Genomic DNA, 19595 nt, shown 5'->3' with positions numbered 1-19595 from the left:
GAAAAAGTCGCCCCGGGAGGCGAGATGCTCTAACTACTAATAACCTTCCATACGGACTCCCGAATAAAGTGGATATTTTACCGTAACATTCTAATCGCATTTGATTGATCGATATCTAGATGTTGATGCAAAGCAACAAACGAAAATACGTATTTGAATTTTGCGTTCGTATTCGTTTATAGAGAAAAAAACTGAACTGTTTGATTTGTATTCGAACCATTTTTACATCCAACGATTTCCCCCAGGCCCTTATCCCCCACTGGTGACGTCACCGATCGGAGTCGGACCCCCGTCTCCGCCACCACGCGCAGATCCCCTCCCACCCGCCGGCCGGCCGTCGCCGCCCTCCTCTTCCCCACCGCCGTCGCCGCCCTCCTCCTCGCTCGCCCCAGCCTGCCTACCTCCGCGTGCCCGCCTGACCGCGAACCCGACCGCCGCCGTCCCTCCCGCGCGGCAAGCGGCTAGGGTTTCGCCCGCGTCGCCGCCCCGCCCGGGCCGCCATGTTCCAGCTAGGCTCCGCCCCCGGGAAGGCCTTCTGGGCGCGGCACCGGTGGAAGATGCTCCTCTCGCTGGGCGTCGCCGGGGCCGGCTACGCGGCCTACCGCTTCTACGACGCGCACCAGAAGCAGCTCGTCCGGGTGGAGCAGCGCGCCGAGGAGGAGCGCGCCGCCGACGAGATCATCAAGAATCAGTGAGCACACAAACCAAAACCACCGCCAGATTTGTTTTCTGTCTTGCATTTTCTTGCTTACGTGTGTATGTGGCTATGTTCTAAATCGGCGACCGCAGCGGCAGCTATGCAATTGATTCATCTTAGTGCTAGCAAACTACAGTCGGCTCATTGAGTTTATTATGTCTTCGTGGTGATATGGGGCAGTAGTAGTTCTGTGATGCACCACATATTCAGTGAGATGTTGAAATTCATGTAGTAGTATCATAGGCTCCTTCATGACCGTTCTCTGCAACTCTCTGTCAGGTTGCAAGCCCATTTTGAGAAGGTGCAGAGGATCTCGGACACAACCACGCTGCCGTTTGCTATGCACTACCTACGCTCGCGGATAATGGAGGAGCTGGATATTTCGCACCTGACCGAGAGGCTGCTGCAAGGGAAGGGAGAGCTGACGCCAGAGGACAAGTACGAGACCTGGGAGAAGATTAAAATTCTGAGTATGATTCCGTGGTTCATCTCGTCCTCATTCATGGCCTGTTTATTTTCTTCTTCCCTGTCTCATCTGTGATGTCAAAGCATTAGGCTGCTGATTCCATGTCATTTAACTCTTGTTACTTCTTCTCTACCCCCCCTAGGTTTCACAAGGACAGTGTCTTCAATGTGGGCCATGACATTGCTGAGCTTATATGTTAGAGTCCAGGTCACCATATTAGGCAGACATCTCTACTTGGACTTTGCTCGTGGTACAGATGGTGCTCAATTGCAGGTAAATTCGTGATCCATTTTATTCTTGAGCGATTCCCCTATATGCATAAGTTATGGCTGCTTTATTTGGTTTCCCCCTTGTATTGATCATTGCACATGTGACGCGCAAACAATTGTATTATGCTACAACGGTGACTTCACTGGAGACCATACTCTGCTGCCTGACATTGAAATATCTCGCTTCTGTGTAGGCGGAATCTGATACTTTTAGCGGCAATGGACATAAGGACTTTCTTGGAACTGCTGACTACCTTGCAACATATGGTATCACTGCATTGATCAGGCAAATGCAACATGCTGCAACAGAAATCTTGAAAGAGTAAATATTTCTTCCCCTATCCGCATGATTATTCTGTCACCATGTCAGTAAATTATCATATTCAACAGCGTGTTCAGCATCCAATGAGTAGAGACAAATAAAATTTAAAGGCCCCTAGGGAAATTATTGTCGCACTTTTACAAGACAAAATCCCTTTATGGCAGAGTACTGATTCATCAAGAGAATACTTATTTTATCATTTAGAGTAGGGGCCCCTTTGATCATTGTTGCAACCTTACATGACGAAATTAATTATTTTATTATAGCAGAGTTACGTTTCGCCAAGTGTATACTTCCTCATTTTGCTTAAATTACCTTGTACTTTATAACATGTGTGTTTCCTGTACTGATACTACCATGGGAAAAACATGCAGGAAGCAACTGAAAGACCCTATGAGCATGGACCAAGTATCACAAACGATGTTACAGATATCGGAGCAGTTCATGAGTCTGTGTGAAGGCAACTCATGGATAAATTTTATTGTACCTGAAAACGCCAATCGCTATGCACAGTTGATGGCTGTGTCGAGCAGCGGCTTTGATGACTCATCTCTTCTAATGGATGTTGGAAAGCTTGACCAGCTAATGACTGAGACACGCATGGTGTTGGCAAGGTAATGCAGAATATGTATTGTAAATTCACGATATATGCAGGGTTTAGTAATACTGTAATTTGCTCCGCAATGCGTCTGTTGTCTTAGATCTTTCATATGGCTACCAATCATTACATTTTCTTTCAATAATTATCTTTTCAAGATGTTAAATCAACACACTGTAATCCATATACCGTATGTCGTTTCATACATAAGCAACTAGTGTGTTTGTTTGAGTTTTTAAATATTGATGAAATGAAAACCAAGGGAAATGTTAATGCAAGGTGGTGCTGCAGTAAATTTTCTTTGTCAGTAACATACTCATACATGATGCATTGTTCTTATGAAGAGGTTACTACTGCAGCAATAACAGTATCTATTTTGGGATTTGGGATTGATTTATATCATGTTCATATCTGGAGGAGACAACAAAAAACAGCTGGTTGCCAGTTGTACCATTCCGTGTTGCTGGGTACTGGTAGTATTGTAGCTCTGGGACTGCTATGTTGTTTTGAGCTATTGTTTTTGCTGATTTAGCTACTAGCCATTTAAATATGTTGTTTGAGAACCAAAGGAAAACAGAGGGGATAATTTGAATTGATAACTGGCAATTCTGAGCCCTAACTGGCAAAAAATAACCTTCATTCAAAATTTGTGCTCCAGTAATAATGCAAAACTGTCTGGTATAAAATTTGATACATGCTAGTATCTGGTTTTGTATTGAATGACCTCATTTTTCTTATAGCATGAACTGTTATTGACACGTTTTGTAGGCCGTTACCAACGAGAAAACAAACATGTTTGATTGTTATAGTGGAGTTGTCGCACTTGCTTACTGTAGATGATAGTTAATTGTCCATGCTTATCGCTAATAATCTGAATTGCTAAACGGTGCCCTGACCAGCAAGAAACTGACGTTATTCAAAATTTGTGTTCCAGTTTATTAGTAGAAACGGTCTGGTATTAATGTTGGTTTTTTGCTAGTGTCTGGGTTTGTATTGAATAATCTCATTTTCTTATAACTTAAACTGTTGTTGACATGATTTGAGGCCGTTAGCTCTATTGCAAAACAAGAACAGACATATTTGATTGTTATAGTGGAGTTAGTGGTATTTGCTTACTGTACAGGATAGTAATTTCCATGTTTGTCGTTGAGAACACATCTATTGTCCAACTCTGTTGGCATCTGCATTTTTCTTCGAAAGAAACTCAATGAGTATCTCACATCATCCTATTGGCACCCTGTGTTTGCAGCGACGATTTCAGAAATATCATGGACATGTCATTGAGGAAGGTAGCTGATTTGGTGATAGAGGATTTGCGTGCACAGGTTGGAGCCGCGCTTCCTCCGTCGGGACTGCCCTTGGCAAAGCTCTTGGCTAGAGTGGCCCAACTGAGCTCAACGCTGCTCGAGGAACCAAGCAAGAACAAGCACATCCAGACCATCCGAAGCATGCCTGAGGTGGGACTCTTCTACACGTTCCTCTACGCGAACATGCCGCCACAAACATGAGTCTTCATCGATGTGGAAAGGAGCATGTTTCTTCCGAATTTTTGGCCCGAAACATCCGAAGTATCAAGTGGTTTATGTGTATGAAATCTCGATCGTTCTGGATTCTGGAAAGTGATACCGGTGGATAATGGTGGAGAATGTTCGTTCGTGAAAAATATACATGTGGAGAGGAGGCTGAGTTTGTGTCCTGTATATGCTGAAGATGTGCTCTTGTTACCTTGGTTCTTCGTTAAATACTTGTTCTTTTTTTTTATCTAGTTAGAGTTCAACAGGCTGTTTCTGCCATCTCGTTTACATATTTTGGTAGCATGCGTGATGGAATTTGTACCTCATGAATCTTCAACTCTACAAATTGGTTTATGAATGAATGTGTGATGTGGGTATTCCTATTTGGTTAACCAATTTGTTTACGGTATCAATTCATCAATTTTTGAGTTTGGTGTATGCCATCTAAACTGACCACTGATGAATTTGTTATCACAAAGCAAACATAATGACCAACAAACACAAATTCAAAGGATTTTTCACCATGACCAAAACTTCTTGTTTGTGACACAACAAAATGGAGTTACAGTACAGTTACTAGTAACCAGGGTTCAAATGTTGTGATCTCTTTCACTCATCATCAACTTCAGACTCTTCCTTGTCGGTCCCCTTTCTCTCTGTCTCCATGGCATCGTCGACCTCGGAATTTTCCCCATCACTCCCCTTGTCCTCGGTTTCCATAGCATCATCAACTTCAGAATCTTCCTCATCAGAATCCACGTCCTCGTAGATAAGCGGAGGGCCTCCCTCTTCTTCATCGGATTCATCATCGCAGATCTGGAATATACATGCTTGAATCACACACACACACACACGCAAGCACGAGGTTGCAATGCGGGTAGACAGGAGAGGAGAACCTACCTCGCTGAAATGATAGTCTAGGCACGTAGACAGTTTGAGCGACGATGCGAAGGTCGATGTTCTTGCGTCAATCAGCTGAAAAGGGGTGCACCAAGTAACATTACAGTCCAGAAACAAGAACTGCTATTAATTGTACCTTATATTAGCACATCTCTACGGCTGTTAATTTGAAGCAAAATGCTCACCTGATAAAGCGAGTTGAGCAGCAGCAGAGAGGAATCCTGAGACACTATGCTGCTCATGTGCCGGCTAAGCAGAGCTTGAAGCCATGGGAGCAAGCAAACCAGCACTGAACCCCTGCCGAGGCGAAAACGAAAAAGCAGACCAGTTATGAAACCTCTATGCAAAATGTGAGGGTACGCAAGCAGAAACAATGTTTGAGACTTTCAGTGGCTCGTGTTAAACCCAGCCAAACGTTTCAACGCAAGAAATTAACTGAATTCAGAAGCTTTCATGCTCACGGAACGCACGCCACGTAAACGTCCAGCCGTTTTGTTGCTAAATTGGCAGAGTGGCTCGGAAGCATCATCATACCTAGACTGCATGAGCGATATCAGGGATTTGAGGAACTTCACAGCGTCTGCTGGTGTCAGGAGTGATACCGACTTCACGATAACCTGCATGTAAGACAAGACATTGGGTTAGGAACTATCAGATTTGACGACCTAATTGCATAAAGAACAACTGATACTCAGAGTTTCACAATGTTTAATAGTAACACATAACAGCTGTCTAATAACCAGCAGGTTGCCACAAGGAGAGTAACCGGCTAATCAAACCAAGGCCATGGCGGTGCTGGAGCGCGGGCAATAGCTGTTGGGGGTAATTTCATTTTGGGTTTGGGACAGTATCAGCGGTTCTGGTCATAACTTTGCCGTCTTAACTTCGTGGAATTCGTTGTAAATGGGTAACATACAATCCAACCAAAATAAAACGCGTTCAGTTTCCATCGAGCCGGAACTAAACCTACAAATTGTCTTCCTAAATGTGTGACTAAGCCAAGAGCGATTGGCCATGGGGAGTTCTACAACCATTCCGCCCTAATTTGCGCGACGAACTCGTGTCCGCGCTCATGGAACTCATTGCCCATGTGCAATGCACAACCCTACCAAACAAACACACAGCTCAAATTTTAACTTGGCAGAAGCTCAAACTGGCTGTCTTCCTGAACTTTGGACCGAGCCAGGGGTGATCGGCCATGGGAGGCTGACAAGCTGCACAAACATCGCTTCCTAATTTGCGCGACGAGCGCGAGGCTCGGATCCTACGAACGAAACTGTAACCTATGCTGCGCTGACGATGATGCTACCAGCTATCAAGATGCCATTGCACCATGCCACGGATGAGGAGCTCAGATACCTTGGCGTCTCTGTTGTACAGGCAGCCGAGCAGCGCGGCGCGGTCGTCGGCCTGCAGGGCCTGCCTGAGCAGGACGTGGACGGAGTCGGCGCTGGGGGGCACCACGGCGGCGACGCCTGCCGCGTCGGCGGGCGGGCTCAGGGCCGCGAGCTTCTCCGCCATGGTCGGCTCGTCGAGGCTGTACTCCGCCGCGTCCGGGGCGCCGTCGGAGGGGGCAGCCTCGGCGCGTCTCCGGCGGCGGCGCTGCGGCGTCTGGTCCATCGTGCGCTGGTTGGAGAGGCGGCGCGGCGGCGGCGGCGGGGAGAGGAGGCGGCGGCGGCGGGGAGGGAGGAGTGGGAGGGAAAGAAAGAGGGCAGGGTCGCGGATAGCCCGGCTCGGCCCGGCCCATATATTGTCACAAATGTTATTGCGCTGACGTTCATGCGAACGTTTTTCCAGCGAACACACCCGGAGCCGTCGGATTTGGGCGCATGAATCTCAGCGCACGTTCTCTACAACCTCAACTTCAAGCGACCGTTCGCTGTGGGAGATAACCACGCGGACGGGGGAATATAGAGCCCCTCCCCCTCACCTAGCCGCGAGCCTCCACCATTGCACATTGTTGCTGCTCCTGCATCGAGCTCTACGCGTCCACAGCCGCACCAATGCCACGAGCCTGTTGCAGCTTCCTCAAGCCCTCGGCCTCCACATTCGAAAAAACCCGCCAAGGGTTACGCCATGGAGAAGGATGTGAAGGGTTTCGAGATCTTCTGGTGGACCGCCGTGGGGATCTTGATGATCTCCCTCCTCGGGTTCTGCTTCTTCAGGGCGGCGGCCTTCTTGGCTCGCCGTCATGGGGATACTAGAGACAAGGCGCAGTTGGAGGTAATCGACGGCCACTGTTTGACAGTATTCATGTGGACGAGGGACGTACTCGTCTGCTAGTGTCTGGAGACCGGAGGAACAGAGATTTCACATCAGTTAGGTGGATCTGTCAGCCCAATTTTTGCATCAGGATCTGTCAGCCGATTTCGCATCAGATCAGTGGATCGGTGCTAGTGTCAAGCTCGGTGGATGGTTTTATTTGTAGATGCAAGTAGCATAGTGAGTGCTTTCTCCTTGGATACATGTACACAACCATAAACGAATACTGAATAAATATAGCGTGGTGAAGTGCAGGAGGGGGGGGGGCAATGCCCCCCTATCCAGCCCCATAATATCATTCTCACAAATTCGGAATACACAATTATGGCACTACTACGTTCTCATAGGTTATTGTCTAATTGTCTAATTCGTGCAACACTGTTTTTTCTTTTTGCATCAGGAGCCTCCTCCATGGAGCGGCACACCTCAGCCACGCTCGACTGGCATGGTTGTGCTCCATCCGAGGATCTTTACCGGCACGTCCATGACGCCTCCTTCATCGGGCGATGGGACACACCTGCAGCCGCCCTAGAAGCCTCCTTCATTGACTCTCCACTGTACCAGGAGCCTCCCAATGATTACACCATGGAGAAGGTTGTGAAGGGTTTCAAGATCTTCGGGTGGACCACCGTGGGGTTTTTCTTGACCTCCCTCCTCGGGTTCTGCTTCTTCAAGGCGGCAACCTTCTTGGCTCACCGCCGTGGGGGACTGGAGACAGGGGAGCACTTGGAGGTGATCACTGGTCACACGCCTGACAATGTTCAGGTTGGTGAGGAACATGTCGTCTGCTGGTGTTTGGAGACTGGAGAAACAGAGATTTCGCATCAGTTCAATGGATCGGTGCTAGTGTCAGGCTTGATGGATGATTTTATTTGTAGTTTTTTTTTGCATCGTAATGATTTTATTTGTAGAGAGTGCTTTGTCCTCGGATACATGTACTCAATCATAAACAAATACTCCAACGGTTCCATAATGTAGCGCATATGTCATGTGGGGCACGTCCTACAGGCGTGGGCCACGCGGCCAGGAGCAGCAGCCGTCGGCCGCATCAGGCGAGGCGTAGGCTGGGCAGGAGTCCTGGTCCTGATACATTAGTTCCTAGAATAAAAGACTAGTTTGTTACGTATAGGTTTCTAGTTTGTTAGCAGCCCATGGGGCCTTTATATATCGTATAATCAGCACCCTTTGAGGGCAAGCAATAAAGTTATTATCTCCCACCTCTTCCTCTGTCTCCTATCCTCTCCTCCCGCACCATTGAGCAGCCAGGCAAAAACCCTAGCGCTCCTATCCACCGAGACTACGAACTACGTAGTCGAGGCCCCGCTGTCTTGGGCACTGAGGCCCTTGACAACTTGGTATCAGGTTCCAGACGCTCCTCGGCCTCCTCCACGCTGCACCCGCCGCCCCGCCCACCTCCATCGCCGCCATCCGCCGCCGCCTCGGTTTCTTCCGCCATGTCGGAACCCACCACCGCTGATTTGGCCAAGATGATCGAAGCCCAGACTGCAACCGTGACATCCCTGCAGTTGTCCGTGGCAGCCCTCCAGAAGTAGAAGTCGGCCTCCTTGTCAGCCGCCGATATCAGCCACGACGGACAGCACCACAACGATCGGCCCCCGCGGTTTCAGAAGATGGACTTCCCCAAGTTCGACGGCAAGTCTGACCCGCTCGCTTTCCTCAACAGATGCGAGTCCTTCTTCCATCAACAACGGATCGCCGAGGAGGAGAAATTCTGGATGGCGTCATACAACCTCGAGGGTTCTGCTCAGCAGTGGTACATGCAGGTCCTGTTGGAAATATGCCCTAGAGGCAATAATAAAAGCATTATTATTATATTTCCTTGTTCATGATAATTTTCTTTATTCATGCTATAATTGTGTTATCCGGAAATCGTAATACATGTGTGAATAACAGACACCGACATGTCCCTAGTGAGCCTCTAGTTGACTAGCTCGTTGATCAACAGATAGTCATGGTTTCCTAACTATGGACACTGGATGTCACTGATAACGAGATCACATCATTGGGAGAATGATGTGATGGACAAGACCCAATCCTAAACATAGCACAAGATCGTATAGTTCGTTTGCAAGAGTTTTCCAATGTCAAGTATCTTTTCCTTAGACCATGAGATCGTGTAACTCCCGGATACCGTAGGAGTGCTTTGGGTATACCAAACGTCACAACGTAACTGGGTGACTATAAAGGTAGACTACGGGTATCTCTGAAAGTGTCTGTTGGGTGACATGGTGACATGGATCAAGACTGGGATTTGTCACTCCGTATGACGGAGAGGTATCACTGGGCCCACTCGGTAATGCATCATCATAATGAGCTCAGAGTGACCAAGTGTCTGGTCACGGGATCATGCATTACGGTACGAGTAAAGTGACTTGCCGGTAATGAGATTGAACGAGGTATTGGGATACCGACGATCGAATCTCGGGCAAGTAACATATCGATAGACAAAGGGAATAGCGTACGGGATTGATTGAATCCTCGACATCGTGGTTCATCCGATGAGATCATCGTGGAGCATGTGGGAGCCAACATGGGTATCCATATCCCGCTGTTGGTTATTGACCGGAGAGTCGTCTCGGTCATGTCTGCTTGTCTCCCGAACCCGTAGGGTCTACACACTTAAGGTTCGGTGACGCTAGGGTTATGAAGATATGTATATGCAGAAACCCGAATGTTGTTCGGAGTCCCGGATGAGATCCCGGACGTCACGAGGAGTTCCGGAATGGTCCGGAGGTAAAGAATTATATATAGGAAGTGCTGTTTCGGGCATCGGGACAAGTTTCGGGGTTATCGGTATTGTACCGGGACCACCGGAAGGGTCCCGGGGGTCCACCGGGTGGGGCCACCTGTCCCGGGGGGCCACATGGGCTGTAGGGGGTGCGCCTTGGCCTAGATGGGCCAAGGGCACCAGCCCCTATAGGCCCATGCGCCTAGGGTTTCCACCATGGAAGAGTCCATGTGGTGGAAGGCACCCCTAGGTGCCTTGGGGGGGAGGGAAACCTCCCCTTGGCCGCCGCCCCCCCTAGTAGATGCCATCTACTAGGGCCGGCGCCCCCCTTGGCACCCCTATATATAGTGGGGAGAGAGGAGGGATTTCACACCAGCCCCTGGCGCCTCCATCTCCCCCCGTTACGTCTCTCCCTCGTAGTCTCGGCGAAGCCCTGCTGCTGTGACGCCCTGCATCCACCACCACACCGTCATGCTGCTGGATCTTCATCAACCTCTCCTTCCCCCTTGCTGGATCAAGAAGGAGGAGACGTCTCCCGTCCCGTACGTGTGTTGAACGCGGAGGTGCCGTCCGTTCGGCGCTGGTAATCGGTGATTTGGATCACGTCGAGTACGACTACATCATCACCGTTCCTTTGAACGCTTCCGCTCGCGATCTACAAAGGTATGTAGATGCATCCAATGACTCGTTGCTAGATGAACTCCTAGATGATCTTGGTGAAACGAGTAGGAAAATTTTTGTTTTCTGCAACGTTCCCCAACAGTGGCATCATGAGCTAGGTCTATGCGTAGTTCTTCTTGCGCGAGTAGAACACAATTTGTTGTGGGCGTAGATTTGTCAACTTTCTTGCCGTTACTAGTCCTTTCTTGCTTCAGCGGTATTGTGGGATGAAGCGGCCCGGACCAACCTTACACGTACGCTTACGTGAGACCGGTTCCACCGACTAACATGCACTAGTTGCATAAGGTGGCTGGCGGGTGTCTGTCTCTCCTACTTTAGTTGGAGCGGAATCGATGAACAGGGTCCTTATGAAGGGTAAATAAAAGCTGACAAATCACGTTGTGGCTTTAACGTAGGTAAGAAAACGTTCTTGCTAGAACCCTAATTCAGCCACGTAAAACTTGCAACAACAATTAGAGGACGTCTAACTTGTTTTTGCAGCAAGTGGTTTGTGATATGATATGGCCAAAGTTGTGATGAATGATGAATGATCTATATGTGATGTATGAGATGTTCATGCTATTGTAATAGGAATCACGACTTGCATGTCGATGAGTATGACAACCGGCAGGAGCCATAGGAGTTGTCTTTATTCTTTTATATGACCTGCGTGTCATCAAGAAACGCCATGTAAATTACTTTACTTTATTGCTAAACGCGTTAGCCATAGTAGTAGAAGTAATAGTTGGCGAGCAACTTCATGGAGACACGATGATGGAGATCATGATGATGGAGATCATGGTGTCAAGCCGGTGACAAGATGATCATGGAGCCCCAAGATGGAGATCAAAGGAGCTATGTGATATTGGCCATATCATGTCACGTTTATTATTTGATTGCATGTGATGTTTATCATGTTTTGCATCTTGTTTACTTAGAACGACGGTAGTAAATAAGGTGATCCCTCATACTAATTTCAAGAAGTGTTCCCCCTAACTGTGCACCGTTGCGACAGTTTGCTGTTTCAAAACACCACGTGATGATCGGGTGTTTTATTCAGACGTTCACATACAACGGGTGTAAAACAGATTTACACATGCAAACACTTAGGTTGACTTGACGAGCCTAGCATGTGCAGACATGGCCTCGGAACACGGAAGACCGAAAGGTCGAGCATAAGTCGTATAGAAGATACGATCAACATGAAGATGTTCACCGATGTTGACTAGTCCGTCTCACGTGATGATCGGACACGGTCTAGTTTAACTCGGATCATGTAATACTTAGATGACTAGAGGGATGTCTAATCTAAGTGGGAGTTCATTAATAATTTGATTAGTTGAACTTAGTTATCATGAACTTAGTCTAAATATTTTACAATATGTCTTGTAGATTAAATGGCCAACGTAGTCCTCAACTTCAACGCGTTCCTAGAGAAAACCAAGCTGAAAGACGATGGCAGCAACTATACGGACTGGGTCCGGAACCTGAGGATCATCCTCATAGCTGCCAAGAAAGATTATGTCCTACAAGCACCGCTTGGTGACGCACCCGTTCTCCCTGCAGAACAAGATGTTATGAACGCTTGGCAGGCACGTTTCGATGACTACTCCCTCGTTCAGTGCGGCATGCTTTACAGCCTAGAGCCGGGGCTCCAAAAGCGTTTTGAGAGACATGGAGCATATGAGATGTTCGAAGAGCTGAAAATGGTTTTCCAAGCTCATGCCCGGGTCGAGAGATATGAAGTCTCCGACAAATTCTTCAGCTGTAAGATGGAGGAAAACGGTTCTGTCAGTGAGCACATACTCACTATGTCTGGGTTGCATAACCGCTTGACTCAGCTGGGAGTTAATCTCCCGGATGATGCGGTCATTGACAGAATCCTCCAGTCGCTTCCACCAAGCTACAAGAGCTTTGTGATGAACTTCAATATGCAGGGGATGGAAAAGACCATTCCTGAAGTATTTGCTATGCTGAAATCAGCAGAGGTAGAAGTCAGGAAGGAACATCAAGTGTTGATGGTCAATAAAACCACTAAGTTCAAGAAAGGCAAGGGTAAAAAGAACTTCAAGAAGGACGGCAAGGAGGTTGCCGCGCCCGGCAAGCAAGCTGCCGGGAAGAAGCCAAAGAATGGACCCAAGCCCGAGACTGAGTGCTTTTATTGCAAGGGAAGCGGTCACTGGAAGCGGAACTGCCCTAAGTACTTAGCGGATAAGAAGGCCGGCAAAACAAAAGGTATATGTGATATACATGTAATTGATGTGTACCTTACTAGTTCCCGTAGTGGCTCCTGGGTATTTGATACCGGTGCAGTTGCTCACATTTGTAACTCAAAGCAGGGGCTGCGGAATAAGCGGAAACTGGCAAAGGACGAGGTGACGATGCGCGTCGGGAATGGTTCCAAGGTCAATGTGATCGCCGTCGGCACGCTGCCTCTGCATCTCCCTTCGGGATTAGTTTTAAACCTTAATAATTGTTATTTAGTGCCAGCTTTGAGCATGAACATTGTATCAGGATCTCGTTTAATTCGAGATGGCTACTCTTTTAAATCTGAGAATAATGGTTGTTCCATTTTTATGAGAGATATGTTTTATGGTCATGCTCCTATGGTGAATGGTTTATTCTTTATGAATCTCGAACGTGATGCTACACATGTTCATAATGTGAGTACCAAAAGAAGTAAGGTTGATAATGATAGTCCCACATACCTGTGGCACTGCCGCCTTGGTCACATAGGTGTCAAACGCATGAAGAAGCTCCATGCTGATGGAATTTTAGAGTCTCTTGATTATGAATCATTTGACACATGCGAACCATGCCTTATGGGTAAAATGACCAAGACTCCGTTCTCAGGAACAATGGAGCGAGCAACCGACTTATTGGAAATCATACATACTGATGTGTGCGGTCCAATGAGTGTTGAGGCTCGCGATGGCTATCGTTATGTTCTCACCCTCACTGATGATTTAAGTAGGTATGGGTATATCTACTTAATGAAACACAAGTCTGAAACCTTTGAAAAGTTCAAGGAATTTCAGAGTGAGGTTGAAAATCAACGTGACAGGAAAATCAAGTTTCTACGATCAGATCGTGGAGGAGAATACTTGAGTCACGAGTTTGGCACACACTTAAGAAAATGTGGAATAGTTTCACAACTCACGCCGCCTGGAACACCTCAGCGTAATGGTGTGTCCGAACGTTGTAATCGCACTCTGTTAGATATGGTGCGATCTATGATGTCTCTTACCGATTTACCGCTTTCTTTTTGGGGCTATGCTTTAGAGACTGCCGCATTCACTTTAAATAGGGATCCGTCGAAATCCGTTGAGACGACACCGTATGAATTGTGGTTTGGGAAGAAACCTAAGCTGTCGTTTCTAAAAGTTTGGGGATGCGATGCTTATGTCAAGAAACTTCAACCTGAAAAGCTCGAACCCAAATCGGAAAAATGCGTCTTCATAGGATACCCAAAAGAAACTACTGGGTACACCTTCTACCTCAGATCCGAAGGCAAGATCTTTGTTGCCGAGAATGGGTCCTTTCTGGAGAAAGAGTTTCTCTCGAAGGAAGTAAGTGGGAGGAAAGTAGAGCTTGATGAAGTATTACCTCTTGAACCGGAAAAAGGCGCAACTCAAGAAAATGTTCCTGAGGTGCCTGCACCGACTAGAGAGGAAGTTAATGACAATGATCAAGATACTTCTGATCAAGCCCCTACTGAAATTCGAAGGTCCACAAGGACACGTTCCGCACCAGAGTGGTACGGCAACCCTGTCTTGGAAATCATGCTGTTAGACAACGGTGAACCTTCGAACTATGAAGAAGCGATGGCGGGCCCGGATTCCGACAAATGGCTGGAAGCCATGAAATCCGAGATAGGATCCATGTATGAAAACAAAGTATGGACTTTGACTGACTTGCCCGTTGAGCGGCGAGCCATAGAAAATAAATGGATCTTTAAGAAGAAGACAGACGCGGATGGTAATGTGACCATCTATAAAGCTCGGCTTGTCGCTAAGGGTTATTGACAAGTTCAAGGGGTTGACTACGATGAGACTTTCTCGCCGGTAGCGAAGCTGAAGTCCGTCCGAATCATGTTAGCAATTGCCGCATTCTATGATTACGAAATATGGCAAATGGACGTCAAAACGGCATTCCTTAATGGTTTCCTTAAGGAAGAATTGTATATGATACAGCCGGAAGGTTTTGTCGATCCTAAGAATGCTGACAAAGTGTGCAAGCTCCAACGCTCGATTTATGGGCTGGTGCAAGCATCTCGGAGTTGGAACATTCGCTTTGATGAGATGATCAAAGCGTTTGGGTTTACACAGACTTATGGAGAAGCCTGCGTTTACAAGAAAGTGAGTGGGAGCTCTGTAGCATTTCTCATATTATATGTAGATGACATACTTTTGATGGGAAATGATATAGAACTCTTGGACAGCATCAAGGCCTACTTGAATAAAAGTTTTTCAATGAAGGACCTTAGAGAAGCTGCTTATATATTAGGCATCAAAATCTATAGAGATAGATCAAGACGCCTCATAGGTCTTTCACAAAGCACATACCTTGATAAGATATTGAAGAAGTTCAATATGGATCAATCCAAGAAGGGGTTCTTGCCTGTGTTACAAGGTGTGAAATTGAGCTCAGCTCAATGTCCGACCACGGCAGAAGATATAGAAGAGATGAGCGTCATCCCCTATGCCTCAGCCATAGGTTCTATTATGTATGCCATGCTGTGTACCAGACCTGATGTTAACCTTGCCGTCAGTTTGGTAGGAAGGTACCAAAGTAATCCCGGCAAGGAACACTGGACAGCGGTCAAGAATATCCTGAAGTACCTGAAAAGGACTAAGGAAATGTTTCTCGTTTATGGAGGTGACGAAGAGCTCGTCGTAAAGGGTTACGTCGACGCTAGCTTCGACACAGATCTGGATGACTCCAAGTCACAAACCGGATACGTGTATATTTTGAATGGTGGGGCAGTAAGCTGGTGCAGTTGCAAGCAAAGCGTCGTGGCGGGATCTACATGTGAAGCGGAGTACATGGCAGCCTCGGAGGCAGCACATGAAGCAATATGGGTGAAGGAGTTCATCACCGACCTAGGAGTCATACCCAATGCGTCGGGGCCGATCAAGCTCTTCTATGACAACACTGGAGCTATTGCACTTGCCAAGGAGCCCAGGTTTCACAAGAAGACAAGGCACATCAAGCGTCGCTTCAACTCCATTCGTGAAAATGTTCAAGATGGAGACATAGAGATTTGTAAAGTACATACGGACCTGAATATAGCAGATCCGTTGACTAAACCTCTCGCTAGAGCAAAACATGATCAACACCAGAATTCTATGGGTGTTCGATTCATCACAATGTAACTAGATTATTGACTCTAGTGCAAGTGGGAGACTGTTGGAAATATGCCCTAGAGGCAATAATAAAAGCATTATTATTATATTTCCTTGTTCATGATAATTTTCTTTATTCATGCTATAATTGTGTTATCCGGAAATCGTAATACATGTGTGAATAACAGACACCGACATGTCCCTAGTGAGCCTCTAGTTGACTAGCTCGTTGATCAACAGATAGTCATGGTTTCCTGACTATGGACACTGGATGTCATTGATAACGAGATCACATCATTGGGAGAATGATGTGATGGACAAGACCCAATCCTAAACATAGCACAAGATCGTATAGTTCGTTTGCTAGAGTTTTCCAATGTCAAGTATCTTTTCCTTAGACCATGAGATCGTGTAACTCCCGGATACCGTAGGAGTGCTTTGGGTATACCAAACGTCACAACGTAACTGGGTGACTATAAAGGTAGACTACGGGTATCTCCGAAAGTGTCTGTTGGGTGACATGGTGACATGGATCAAGACTGGGATTTGTCACTCCGTATGACGGAGAGATATCACTGGGCCCACTCGGTAATGCATCATCATAATGAGCTCAGAGTGACCAAGTGTCTGGTCACGGGATCATGCATTACGGTACGAGTAAAGTGACTTGCCGGTAACGAGATTGAACGAGGTATTGGGATACCGACGATCGAATCTCGGGCAAGTAACATATCGATAGACAAAGGGAATAGCGTACGGGATTGATTGAATCCTCGACATCGTGGTTCATCCGATGAGATCATCGTGGAGCATGTGGGAGCCAACATGGGTATCCAGATCCCGCTGTTGGTTATTGACCGGAGAGTCGTCTCGGTCATGTCTGCTTGTCTCCCGAACCCGTAGGGTCTACACACTTAAGGTTCGGTGACGCTAGGGTTATGAAGATATGTATATGCAGAAACCCGAATGTTGTTCGGAGTCCCGGATGAGATCCCGGACGTCACGAGGAGTTCCGGAATGGTCCGGAGGTAAAGAATTATATATAGGAAGTGCTGTTTCGGGCATCGGGACAAGTTTCGAGGTTATCGGTATTGTACCGGGACCACCGGAAGGGTCCCGGGGGTCCACCGGGTGGGGCCACCTGTCCCGGGGGGCCACATGGGCTGTAGGGGGTGCGCCTTGGCCTAGATGGGCCAAGGGCACCAGCCCCTATAGGCCCATGCGCCTAGGGTTTCCACCATGGAAGAGTCCATGTGGTGGAAGGCACCCCTAGGTGCCTTGGGGGGGAGGGAAACCTCCCCTTGGCCGCCGCCCCCCCTAGTAGATGCCATCTACTAGGGCCGGCGCCCCCCCCCCCTTGGCACCCCTATATATAGTGGGGGGGAGAGGAGGGATTTCACACCAGCCCCTGGCGCCTCCATCTCCCCCCGTTACGTCTCTCCCTCGTAGTCTCGGCGAAGCCCTGCTGCTGTCACGCCCTGCATCCACCACCACACCGTCGTGCTGCTGGATCTTCATCAACCTCTCCTTCCCCCTTGCTGGATCAAGAAGGAGGAGACGTCTCCCGTCCCGTACGTGTGTTGAACGCGGAGGTGCCGTCCGTTCGGCGCTGGTCATCGGTGATTTGGATCACGTCGAGTACGACTACATCATCACAGTTCTTTTGAACGCTTCCGCTCGCGATCTACAAAGGTATGTAGATGCATCCAATGACTCGTTGCTAGATGAACTCCTAGATGATCTTGGTGAAACGAGTAGGAAAATTTTTGTTTTCTGCAACGTTCCCCAACAGGTCCAGCGTGACGAGGGCACTCCGCCGTGGCGCCGCTTCTCCGAGCTGCTCAACCTCCGCTTCAGGCCTCCTCTGCGCGCGAACCCGCTGGGCGAACTGATGGCGTGCAAGCGCACGACGTCCGTCGTCGACTTCCAGGAGCGGTTTGAGGCGCTCCTTCCCCGGGCAGGCTCCTTGTCGGAAACGCAGAAAGTTTAGATCTTCACCGCAGGCCTCCAGCCACCCCTCAGCCTCGACGTGGAAATCCATAACCCGCAGTCCCTCGCCGTCGCCATGAGCCTCGCCCGCAAATTGGAGCTGCACGACTAGTGCGCGCTTCCCGCCACGCCACCGGTGCGTTTTCCGCAGAAGGGCATTCTGCCGACGCCAGGACCACGCCTCGCGCCCCCCGCACCGGCCCCACCAGCCGCACCCCAGCATGGCCACAGTCTGCCGGACGGGCGCCCAATCAAACGTCTCTCCCAGACAGAGATGGAGGAACGCCGTCGCCTGGGCCTATGCTTCAACTGTAATGAGAAGTTTGGCAGGGGCCACAACCGCGTGTGCTAGCGCATCTTTCTCCTCGACTTAGCGCCGGACGACGATGACGACGACACGGCCTCCACTACTGATGATGCATCGCGGGCCGACCCTCAGATCTCGCTCCACGCAATCTCCGGGGTGCGCACGAGCGAAACCATGCAGATGCATATTACTCTCGGGGGTGTCTCCCTCCTCGCCCTGATCGACTCAGGCTCCACCCACAACTTCATCGCCGAGGAGGCGGCCGCTCGTGCTACGCTGCCATCCCCCACCACCGAGAAGATGCGCGTCACGGTGGCCAACGGCGAGCGCGTTCCGTGCCAGGGCGCGTACCGCGTCGTGCCCTTCCGCATCGGCCAAGAGGAGTTCTCGGAGGATTTCCTCGCCTTGCCGCTCGCGGGCTACGACATCGTCCTGGGCACGCAGTGGCTGGCGACGCTCAGACCGATCCTGTGGGATTTCCGCGCCCTCTCCATGACATTCTGGCGGAGGGGCCATCGGGTGTGCTGGCGCGGCATTGCAGGACCGGACGGGCCAGCCCTGAAATCATGCAGCGGCCGCGACTTCCTCGACGCCATCATCACCGAGTTCGACGACATCTTCGCCGAACCCTCCGGCGTGCCACCGCCCCGCAGCCGCGACCACGGCATCACCCTGCTGCCCGGTTCCGCCCCGCTGGCCGTCCGTCCGTATCGCTACCCGGCCGCGCACAAGGACGAGCTGGAGTGTCAGTGCGCCGCCATGCTCGCCCAGGGCATCATCCGAGCGAGTTGTTCCGCATTCTCGTCCCCGGTACTGCTGGTCCGCAAGGCCGACGGGTCCTGGCGCTTCTGCATCGACTACCGCGCCCTAAACGCCATTACTGTCAAGAATGCGTTTCCGATCCCGGTGGTGGACGAACTCCTCGACGAGCTCCAGCACGCTCGTTTCTTCACCAAGCTCGACTTGCGCTCCGGCTACCACCAGGTGCAGATGCGTGCGGAGGACATCCCGAAGACCGCCTTCCGTACTCATGACGGCCTCTACGAGTTCCTGGTGATGCCGTTCGGCCTCTGCAACGCGCCGGCAACGTTCCAGGCCCTCATGAACGATCTGCTGCGGCCGTACCTCGCCATTTTGTTCTCGTCTTCTTTGACGACATCCTCATTTTCAGCGAGACATGGGCTGACCATCTCCGACATGTGCGCACCGTCTTCACCGTCCTGCACCAGCACCGGCTCTTCGTCAAGCGATCCAAATGCGCATTCGCCGTCGAGTCGATCTCATACCTGGGTCACACCATCTCCGCTGCAGGAGTGGCCATGGATCCGGAAAAAGGTGCAGGCAGTGGCCGAATGGCCGCAACCACGCTCGGCGCGCGCGGTTCGGGGGTTTCTCGGCCTTGCGGGGTACTACCGCAAGTTTGTCAAGGAGTTTGGCGTGGTTCCCGCGCCACTAACGGCCCTCCTTCGCAAGGATGGTTTCTCCTGGTCGCCGGAGGCGGCAGTAGCTTTTAACGC

The 19595-nt window shown here is 49.4% G+C and overlaps 2 protein-coding genes across 2 annotated transcripts; one reads left to right on the top strand and one right to left on the bottom strand.

The window, feature by feature from the left end:
• The first annotated feature begins 278 nt into the window (after nt 1-278).
• On the top strand, nt 279-4258 carry LOC119307026 (peroxisome biogenesis protein 3-2-like). Its single transcript, XM_037583106.1, has 6 exons — nt 279-691; nt 977-1167; nt 1306-1436; nt 1627-1754; nt 2129-2368; nt 3602-4258. Exons 1-6 carry the CDS (start codon nt 501-503, stop codon nt 3858-3860), a joined length of 1140 nt encoding a protein of 379 aa, XP_037439003.1. The 5' UTR covers nt 279-500; the 3' UTR covers nt 3861-4258.
• A 96-nt stretch (nt 4259-4354) lies between these two features.
• LOC119307027 (WD repeat-containing protein 43-like) lies at nt 4355-6417 on the bottom strand. Its single transcript, XM_037583107.1, has 5 exons — nt 6126-6417; nt 5301-5383; nt 4952-5063; nt 4767-4841; nt 4355-4682 (listed from the first exon to the last, which is right to left on the bottom strand). Exons 1-5 carry the CDS (start codon nt 6384-6386, stop codon nt 4476-4478), a joined length of 738 nt encoding a protein of 245 aa, XP_037439004.1. The 5' UTR covers nt 6387-6417; the 3' UTR covers nt 4355-4475.
• Nucleotides 6418-19595: the final 13178 nt, after the last annotated feature.

This window comes from Triticum dicoccoides, chromosome 5B, assembly GCF_002162155.2.
Source record: "Triticum dicoccoides isolate Atlit2015 ecotype Zavitan chromosome 5B, WEW_v2.0, whole genome shotgun sequence".
In the NCBI taxonomy this organism is placed as follows: Eukaryota; Viridiplantae; Streptophyta; class Magnoliopsida; order Poales; family Poaceae; genus Triticum; species Triticum dicoccoides.
The sequence above is the reverse complement of the archived record's forward strand: the minus strand, read 5'-3'. Positions and strand labels throughout refer to the sequence as shown.

Coding starts and splice junctions, on each gene's coding strand:
- LOC119307026 (XM_037583106.1), top strand. CDS start 501: ATGTTCCAGCTAGGCTCCGCCCCCGGGAAGGCCTTCTGGGCGCGGCAC. Junction 1,755..2,128: donor GCAACAGAAATCTTGAAAGA/GTAAATATTTCT, acceptor AAAAACATGCAG/GAAGCAACTGAAAGACCCTA. Junction 2,369..3,601: donor ACACGCATGGTGTTGGCAAG/GTAATGCAGAAT, acceptor CTGTGTTTGCAG/CGACGATTTCAGAAATATCA.
- LOC119307027 (XM_037583107.1), bottom strand. CDS start 6,386: ATGGACCAGACGCCGCAGCGCCGCCGCCGGAGACGCGCCGAGGCTGCC. Junction 5,384..6,125: donor TGTACAACAGAGACGCCAAG/GTATCTGAGCTC, acceptor TCTTACATGCAG/GTTATCGTGAAGTCGGTATC. Junction 4,683..4,766: donor TAGACTATCATTTCAGCGAG/GTAGGTTCTCCT, acceptor TGTATATTCCAG/ATCTGCGATGATGAATCCGA.